Consider the following 9,585-nt stretch of genomic DNA (forward strand, 5'->3'; position numbering starts at 1 on the left):
TCCGACCGAACACGACCTACTCCATCCCCTCCCCGACCGAACACGACCTACTCCATCCCCTCCCCGACCGAACACGACCTACTCCATCCCCTCCCCGACCGAACACGACCTACTCCATCCCCTCCCCGACCGAACACGACCTACTCCATCCCCTCCCCGACCGAACACGACCTACTCCATCCCCTCCCCGACCGAACACGACCTACTCCATCCCCTCCCCGACCGAACACGACCTACTCCATCCCCTCCCCGACCGAACACGACCTACTCCATTCCCTCTCCGACCGAACCTGACCTACTCAATCCCCTCTCCGACCGACCCCGACCTACACAATCCCCTCTCCGACCGGCTCCGACCTACACAATCCCCTCTCGGTCGCAGATCCTTCCTGCTATTTTGTTTCAGGCTGGTCAGACCGGCGGAAAGACCTTTGACGGTTCTCTGGCGTTATCTCATTATCTGTTTTGACAGCGTATGGTCTTCGTCACGTTCGCCTATCACTTGGCCTGGAATAGCTGTTATCTCATTATCTGGTTTGATGACATCTTGTTTTTGTCATGTTAACCGATAACTTGATCTGGAGTCATCTCTCACTCACTCACTCACTCACTCACTCACTCACTCACTCACTCACTCACTCACTCACTCACTCACTCACCCACTCACTCACTGCTCACTTTTCAAATATTCAGCTCGCGAAATAGTTTCGTGAACCGTCGCCTAGCCTGTCGGTTTTCTACATGCCTCCGGGCACAGGCAGGGGCGGTTACGACCCCCTCCCTGTTTCGCCATTCATTGAGGTAGATCGTCGCGGGAAAAAAAAAACGAGCGTGTGTGCCGCTACGAGATGCAGTGATTAGTAATATATTTAGTAATATATATTACAAACTCAAAGGTACAAATATATTTGGTAAAATATTTAGGTCAACCGTTGACTTTTGAGGAAACGTCAAAAAGCCTAAGGTTGGGTTATGATGTTTTGTGTGAATAACTTTACAAATAAATGATCATGGAGCCGCTATTTTGGCATCACCTTGTTGGTCTTGGTCTTGTCCAGCCGCGTCGAAGGATATTCTCTTTATTTTGGAAATGTTATCTTGGCTGTTGAACTCGGTCTTTTCAGCTTAGATCCTGCGTGGCATCATACATGACGTCACTGACGTAATTTGAGGTCATCCAAGTTTATCGTCAACGGCATGGACTCGACTGGTGCAGCTTTTCGTGCACCAAACCAAGGCCCTATATACCCAGCACACATTCGAGTGGCGTACAGAGCTGCAGTATCCGCCCTGAATATATGCACAATGCGCAATGTGATACTGCCGCCAGTCCGACTTGGCATCCAGACCCGCGTTAAGCATCATTAGCCGATTAAATTAAGTGAATTTGAGAACGGTCAGCGCTTTATATGATACAAACTTAAATCATGGAGCATAATTTTAGGGTCAACATACTTTGATTGCCAGGTCCTAGCCCAATACCGGGAACTAGTTTTTCGGTCGCTTCCCCAAGGCTTTCCCGCGTCCAAACGCCTGTCCTATTTTTTTTTTTCACAACTATCTGGATAAACACAGCCAAATGCGGATGATGCTTTCATTCGACATTCATGTAACGAGGTAATTTTAATTTAGAAATAGACATTGGAGAGATATACTCCGTCTTCGTTCATTACGGAACCTATAGCATTTCTTATTTGACATATCCAATATAAACGGAGACTGCTGAATGGTCACTGATCTTCTGAGAAGTGGCCCATCGTGATGCTGTTTTTCCTAGTGATATCAGAAGATCTGAGGCCAGCTTATCTATATTATTCTCGTATTATCTGAACTCTGAAGCCTGTGTCGATTCAGCTTTTGTGCTGTTTCAGATGAAACGGGCTCCGCCCACCGTTTCTGGCAGACGGAATTGTACCAAATCAAATCATCTGACGAAAAATGCCAGCGGTAGCTGGCTCTACTAATGTGATGCTGTAACCAATATTTCGCCATATCTTCTTGTTCGTTGAACTTGATAATCTAATGTTCCAATATTTACATGATTAAAACATTCATTCATCTACATTACTATTTACGTTGAGTGTGTCTGTCCGTCTTCCTGCCCCGTCTATGAAGAACAAGGTTCCGACATAGTGTCCTGCACTGCGGGGTACTGGCCAAACCATCACTGGTAGCGCGGTGAAATTCGCACACAGTGCAGACAAAGGATGTGCCATGTAACTTTGATCGGCTGAGCCCGATGGGGGGAGAAGGGGGGGGGGGGACAGGAGAGCGTGGTACGCGCCGGAAAAGGGCAAATTTGCGTCATGGCCATGACGCAAATTTGCCTTTTTCCGGCGCGTACCACGCATGGGTACGAAACTCGTACCCATGCATGGGTACGAAACAGGGTCGGTGCGAAATCTGCCCCCGGTGCGAAAGCGTTGAAATATGGCCGATACGGGCCCTGTCCCGTCCCAATATATCGATTACCTACTAGCACGCATGCACCAACGTGCACCGTGCATGCGTGCTGCAGCCAAGTTCATTTAGGCTAGACGTCGTGAACCGCCTCTGGCTCGAGGTAATCCAAGCTGTATGCTATCCCAACTCAGAAGGATTTTTTCTCGTGATTTGAGTCATTGTATATATCCCAAGGCTCGGCAGACGGCAAGTTTTGTTTTACAGTGAGATATTGAAGGAATGAAAACTGCCGTGGTCGTAGATCACATTTTAATGGTAATGGTAGTGGCTTAATGGCATGCAAGGGCTTTGAAAGGAAGTTCCGAGTTTTGAGGAAAAACAGAACCATATACTACTCCATATCAGTAGTATAGTAATACAGTAATTTTAAGAAGTTCACCGCCTTTCGCGCTAGGACTTTGAGAGGGCAAATTTATGAAAATAGCTTTTTTACATGCGTCAGCATAAAGAAAATGTGTATCATACAATCAACATAAATCACCAAATTATGAAATCGAAGATAATAGCTCGTTACGATTCACCACAGCCACTTCACAGTGATAGCACAGGTGAGAAAGGGAAGGAGAACGCGGGACAAGGCGAAAACGTGAGCGGGTTCCTGGGTGTCTAATCGGCGGGCAGCATAAACGGCAGTAGTCAGAACAGACAACGTAAGTAAATCAGTTTTACATGACTACATTCAAGACTCAACCGGTGACTATATTACACTATGCCTACATTATAGCGGTGGCTGACAGATGTCGTCTCTCTGACAGCCGCGCTGCAGCGGCCGCTGTCACGGCTTCCAAAATGAAGTTCGGTCGCCTGGCCAGCGGGACAAAGCAACTCCGAGTCGATTCAGTATAAAGTATGAAAGGAATGCCTATTGCCCGTTAAAGCCCGGTTAGGCCAGACACGGTACGAGTGCACGACGAAGAACACAGAGGCGTTACTGAACAGATGCGACTGACATTTTTAGCGACGGCATGGTAAAACGAGTCCGGCCGAGGCGGCAAAAGGACAGCTGGAAAATATGTTGTGGTGCCCGCACCCAGGAGAAAAGTTTATCTCGCGCTCTTCACGATAGTTTCTGGCAGTCAGTGACCAAGTCAACGAACTGATAAGCGTTGTCACAGGCTACCTGGACAAAGTTCGCATCGCGGGCAGTAATGATCTCCATCTTAAATAAAGAAAACAAAAACTGAAAACGTAAAGGGCCAAACTAAATTCACCAAACTCCAGAACCAACATGGATATTGTTTCGGGAACGTGCTATTTTCCGGCCGATCAAAAATGAAATAAGTTATCTACGGCTTTACTTGCTGGTGCTGTTTTAATATGTAGGAACGCAATTACGAACTCATATTCGTGTGTTTGTTTGTTTGTTGGGGGTTAGGGGGGCGCCGACTGCGAGGTTAATTATTCCTTTGCTCTTTCTTATGGTTGATTCACTCAAAAACAATATATTTTTTTTTAGAAGAAATTCCGATTTTAAAGATTATGCCATAATTGATCAGCATCATGGCCATTGGCCACACAATGAGAACACCTCAATTACTGTATGGCGCCCTGTGCAACTTTAATAGGCAGTTGTTCTGATTGACCGTACTGCCACTGTCCAATTGGATATCTTCTGGTTCAACACCAACCTTGGCTCGTCAACCTTGGCAGCGCGTACCTGATGGGAGCAAGACGTCCCCTCTGCAAGCTGCATGGTCAAAGTCGATTGTCGTGTTGGCCTGACTGCTCTCTACCAGGCAAGTTCGACACTGCACAAGTGTCTGCATTCCATCCCTTTCCACAGTACTCCAGTACTTCCACATTCCACAGTACACACCAATATCGGGAGCCTATTGACCACTAATCTGCCGTCAAGTCAGAGTCATCATATCATCTCGATTAAGTTTCAGTAAGTGGAAAGGTGCTGTTTTAGCACCGTTGTCATATCACCTTATGTATGTGCCATTAGCTACTTTTGAGTAGATCTGGCACCAAAAACAAGCCTTATAATAATAAAGCCAAGATTGGCAGCGAATAGGACACACGGATGGATAGGTCGTTTTCGGCTTTACGGACCAGCGGCCACCATATGAGTCTGGCCCAATGCTATGTTGCGACTGATGAAAGTCCGTGGAAGAATATTTTGGGAGGCGCAGCGAGAGATGCATCCCGAGTCTAGGTGGCTCAGAGGACGATGAAAAAATAACCTCAAAACTGTTTTTAGGTAGATAATGCATGACCAAAGGGAATACCATAGCCCTAAATGGAGGACATGAGTCGGTGTCCGCTGCGGACACGCCACGACAGACACGAGGGCTGAGTGATGACATTGGTGTACACCAAGGACTGACCTGCAGTCTCCTTCCTCCTTGAACGGTGATGAGAAGAGGTCGGCCATCGAGTCGAACAGCAGAGCGGACGCTTCCTCTGGCTCCGGAGTGAGACAGGGCGGCCTCTTCTGGGGTGTGATCGCCGCCACGGCCACCTCACAGCCCGCATCCTCCGCCTTCACCTTCACCGGCCCGGAGCCCTCACTAACCGTCCGCGCCTCTGTCCTTTCGACTGACCCGTACGGAGCACCGTCCACTGCCACAGCGGTCGTGTCACTGGCAGACTGCAGTTTACTCACTGCATTCGTACCTATCTCGCATTTGATATCATTGCCGTGCGGTTGCTCGGCGCTAGCTATCTGTCCGGCCGAAGTCCTCGCACTCGGGCTCACTTTGATCACCGGAACGCCGGCGGCTACCTCGCCTGCCAGCAGTGCGCGCTCGAGATCCACGGAGACCGCGTCTCGTCCTTTTCTGGGCGCTGTCTCTCCGGGTAATCGGGTTAAAGGTTTTCTTGGCGACCTCCGAGGGAAATTGGTCATCGTGAGCGACTTCGCAGGTCCATTCAGCTTCCTCGGAGATCTTCTCAGGTGGCTTACCGCGGCAGAAGGGTTTCTAACGCTGTCCGCCGCGGTGGATGACGTCACGTTCGATCGTTTTCTATCTGGGGACACATCCGGCCCGTTTCTGGGTCTCTTGGTTAGTCTCTGTACTAACCGAGTTCCATCAGGAACAGCGAGTTTGTCTGTATCACCAAGTACGTTAGCACCACTGTCGAAACACTTATCATCACTGGGGGCATATCCTACACCGGCACCAGCACCAGAATCTAAACCCTTCTCAGTCGCACTAGTCCAGTCAGAAATACCAGTCAAACAGTTCTCCTTCTCCGACCCTCGATCGTTTCTCCCCATGTTGTTCGGAATCACCTCGCAAGAATCGTCAAGGTCTATCTCACACGGCGGGGCGGGCACAGCCTGAGAGGTGCTGAGCGGCTTCGCGACACTAATGACGTCATCGGGAGCAGGTCTTTTTCGTGGGGAGCGACGCACCGCTCCGGCGGAGTGGGTGATGACGTCGGACGCCGCAGTGGCGGGCGCGGCCGGAGCCCGTCCGAAAAACGCCGAAATCCGGGTCTGCGACTTCGGCGGCACACTTTTCTGCGACTTTGACAGCTGAAACAAACAAAACATTCATAAGCTCATTGTTGGAAATAATGCAAAAAAGCAAAGACATTGGATAGGCCATGATTCATACGGAAGCAATTTATGGGTATATCTCAACAGTATACTGCATTTAATGCGTCATTATTTTTCGAATGAGTTATCATTCTAAAACGACCACAGCAAAACCTATCCAACAAATTCAAAGTCCCAAGTTCCAAATCCGCAGTTATTTACAGAACTCCAATAGGACAAGTTAATTACGATTCGTTCACCGCAAACATTCCAAAGCAGGCATGCCTTTGGGACGGAACACGCGATTTCCCTGGGAAATAGGGTCGCACGTCACGGCAGATTGCTACTCGAAACCATTAGCCCCGCACGGCACGCGACTGCTGCAATGTTGGAATAGCAGGAGGCGGCTGCCCGCGCTGTCCTCTGTCAGAAAACACGGTGGGCCGGTGTTTGGTCAATACCGTCACCCCGCGAACAGTCTGGGCGGCTCGGAACCGGCTGGGCGACCTCAGTCGGTTCCCTACCACCGTCCCGTCATGAGCGCGCTCTTCCACCACACCAGCGACGTGACCGGCGGCTGCCAGTGCTGCCGCAGCGCCGGCGGCGGCCGACCGGCGAACCTCGACTTCCCATCACTGCCGCTAGTGACCGGAACGGCGCCACTGAGCCAGTACACAGTGGCAGACTGGCATCAGACCAACCACGACAACCTGACGACATGCGACCGCCGGCGCGCCGCCGGTGCCCAGGCCCGCTGTGCCGCGCAGAGGGCCATCCGGGACGCAGACCGCGCGGCGGCGCAGGCGCAGCGTGAGAGCACGCAGCGGCTGGCCGAGCGCGCCGGCGCCGTCGGCCGCTGGCGTCACGAGGTGCTGCACGAGCTGGAGCTGAACGCGCAGGAGACTGAGCGGCTCGAGGAGGCCCGCCGACGCGCCGAGTGTCTCCACAACGAGCTGGCGGCGCCGCTGAGGCTCGCCGAGGACAACCGGCGCGCCCGGCAGCTGCGCACCGGCCCTGACCTAGTTCACGACCCGGTGGAGGCGAGTCTCGAGCGCGAGGCCGGTGTGCTGGTGGCTATGCGCGAGCGGCTGTGCCGCACGCTTGATCACGTGTCCGGGTCCCTTCAGGAGCTGCGAGAGGCCCGTCGGCAGCTCGAACGAGACGCGTCCGATAAGTTTGCAGCGCTCCACCTGGATCGGAACGCGCATGGACTTGGTAACGCCTCGCCGGGCACGGCGCTCTACCCGGGTATCGAGCGCTGGGACCGCACTCAGAGCAATCCTGACTCCTGGGAGGAGCACACGCGGCGTCTAGTACAGCAGTCGCAGACGGCCCGCGCCAACAGCGCCGCCGTGCGCGCGGAGGTGGAGTCGGTCACCCACGGCGCAGTCAGCGAGCACTGGCAGGCGTGGACGTCCACCAACCAGGCGCTGGCGGCGCGCGCGCAGCAGACCCAGGAGGCGCGCAACCGGATCCAGCAGGAGCTCAGTCGGCTGACACAGGAGATCGCCGAGCAGGAGCGGCACCGGGCGGCGCTGCGGCGCGCGCTGGCCGCCCAGACGCCCCACCTGCGTGTGGCGCACACCCGACTGGAGCGGCGCACGCACCGGCCCGGACTGGAGCTGTGCCGGGACCCGGCCATGGACAGACTGCAGGGGGAGGTGCGGGAGATCGGCGACAGCGTGCACGTGCTGCAGCGTCAGCTGTCCGAGCTGGAGACGGCGCTGGCCGGCCTCCTCCAGCAGAAGGCCAAAATGGAGGACGAACTGCGAGTGAAGGCCAACTCCCTGCTCATCGACCGAGATCAGGTGCTCGGCTCCCGACGCGCCTTCCCCGTCACGTCGATCGTCACCAAGTGCCTCTGAGAGTCGGAGCGATGGAGGGCGAGATGATGTGAGTTGAGGTCCGAGAACAGCACAGGCAGGAAGCAAGATGGTGACAGAGATGACGCAGGGGAGTCACACTAGATGAGAATTTATTTGCTGTTATTTGTTATGTTGGTCAATGTACCAGCTCAGTCATTGACAAGCGACCAATGAATTGGATAAATACATTGATCCATGTGGAAACTGTTTAGTTAACACTCACCATGTATCTAAACATGACTATAAATGTAGCAAATTTAAAGAAACATACAAGCCATGAACAATTATTTTGGAATAGTAAAATGAATGATCACATTTGGATCATGTCAGTCAAAAGACTAAATAAAATATTCAAGGCAGATGCCTGATGTCTTCAGCAAACATGTTCATAGCATCAGCAAGTTCCAAAACCAGCTGATAAAAGCTCAATTTACCAGTACCAAGGCAATATCAATTAGTGTCATCATCCAGGTACCAAGCACCTGGTAGGCACTAAGCATGCTTATCAGAACTCTTTTGACCTCAATAAACATGTGCAATATTGGTAAGCTGCATGAGAAAATGTCACCTTTTGCCTTGGCTTTGCTGGTTTTGGAAGAGAGCCTCAACGAGTGGGCAGCGTATGACCATGTAGTTGTAGAATCACTCAAATTGGATTCTTAATCATTTAAAGAACTTCAGGCTAGGAAAGGTCAGTGAACAAACTAAACAAATAAAGCATAAAGAAAATAGGTAGGTAAAAAATAGTGAGTGAATGGGGGTTAACAAAGTAAGTGGTTGTAAATGTAGTATCTGTTTCACTCAGCTTCAACACATTATAAGCAATTTGCAGACATTTAAGATAATTGAGGACTTACTTTATTGATGCCTTTACCCATGATTGTTGGCAATAGAGAATGCTCAAATCAAATGCAGAGATGCTCAAGCAGAATGGCTGAATTGGTTCCTTTTTAAATCTGAAAGCATAAAAAGACATGATAACAGTTAAACCCTATACAAACATTGATGGCATCGTAATCACGGTACAATGAATACCTACAACATATTATCATGGCTATTAAAATTTATGAACATGGTCAGCTAGATATAACCAAATGGGAGCGTAAACAATTCACTGCATCTATGTGAATGAAATATCAATGCAAGTTAGACGAAGCTAATTGATGAATGAATCAGAATGCATTTAAGGCACTAGACTTTTACCTTATATTTTGCTATTGAATTTACTTACAAGTTGATGCTGATTTTTTTCAACAAGGTTGACACACAATCAAGACACTTAAACAATCGTAAGCAAGGATACTTTGACCTACCCGCCTAATCCCTTTACAACGTTTCCCATGATTCAAAATCACAAAACCCATCTTGATCTATCTTACGGTTAATTGTAAATACACGTATTTTCTTACTAACCTTTTGCATTTCAGTTCAAATCAAGCTGAAAAGGGGCTTGGAGACGAACCGAAGAGCTTATGGAATCGCTTGCAAATGCGACGTGACAAATATTGACAAACAACGTGTTTTAGCGCGCGCTCCAGCCTCCAGCCGCGGGTTTTATTCCTCGTTGCTTTGGGGCCCCAAATAAGTTCAATTTAGCCCCTAGGTGTCGCTGTACAAGTTGTATAGATGTCGCTAGCCTCCAGCAGATCCATTGAGCCAGCATTGATTGAGCCAGGAGCCTACACAGTCACAGTCGCCTCAACCTGCGAAGACGTAAAGCGTGTAGCGCCTCTCTTCACAGTTCACAGCCTCGTACGCAGCCTTTCCCTT

At 50.4% G+C, this 9,585-nt stretch overlaps 1 protein-coding gene across 2 annotated transcripts in view; it reads right to left on the reverse strand.

The window, feature by feature from the left end:
* LOC122378931 (DNA replication ATP-dependent helicase/nuclease DNA2-like) overlaps positions 1 to 9,365 on the reverse strand; it is a 46,769-nt gene extending 37,404 nt beyond the window's left edge. The window contains exons 1-3 of one of the 2 annotated variants that reach the window (XM_043360617.1): positions 9,229 to 9,365; positions 8,673 to 8,771; positions 4,794 to 5,947 (exon numbers count right to left, since the gene is read on the reverse strand). In XM_043360617.1, coding sequence (XP_043216552.1) covers positions 4,794 to 5,947; positions 8,673 to 8,693 — 1,175 coding nt within the window. In that variant the 5' untranslated portion in view covers positions 8,694 to 8,771; positions 9,229 to 9,365. Of the gene's footprint in view, positions 1 to 4,793; positions 5,948 to 8,672; positions 8,772 to 9,046 lie in introns of both variants that reach the window. The other variant, XM_043360616.1, reaches the window with a different exon arrangement.
* Between the last annotated feature and the right edge of the window lie 220 nt (positions 9,366 to 9,585).

This window comes from Amphibalanus amphitrite, unplaced genomic scaffold (assembly GCF_019059575.1).
Source record: "Amphibalanus amphitrite isolate SeventyFive unplaced genomic scaffold, NRLGWU_Aamphi_draft 000068F_arrow, whole genome shotgun sequence".
NCBI classification, from domain to species: Eukaryota; Metazoa; Arthropoda; class Thecostraca; order Balanomorpha; family Balanidae; genus Amphibalanus; species Amphibalanus amphitrite.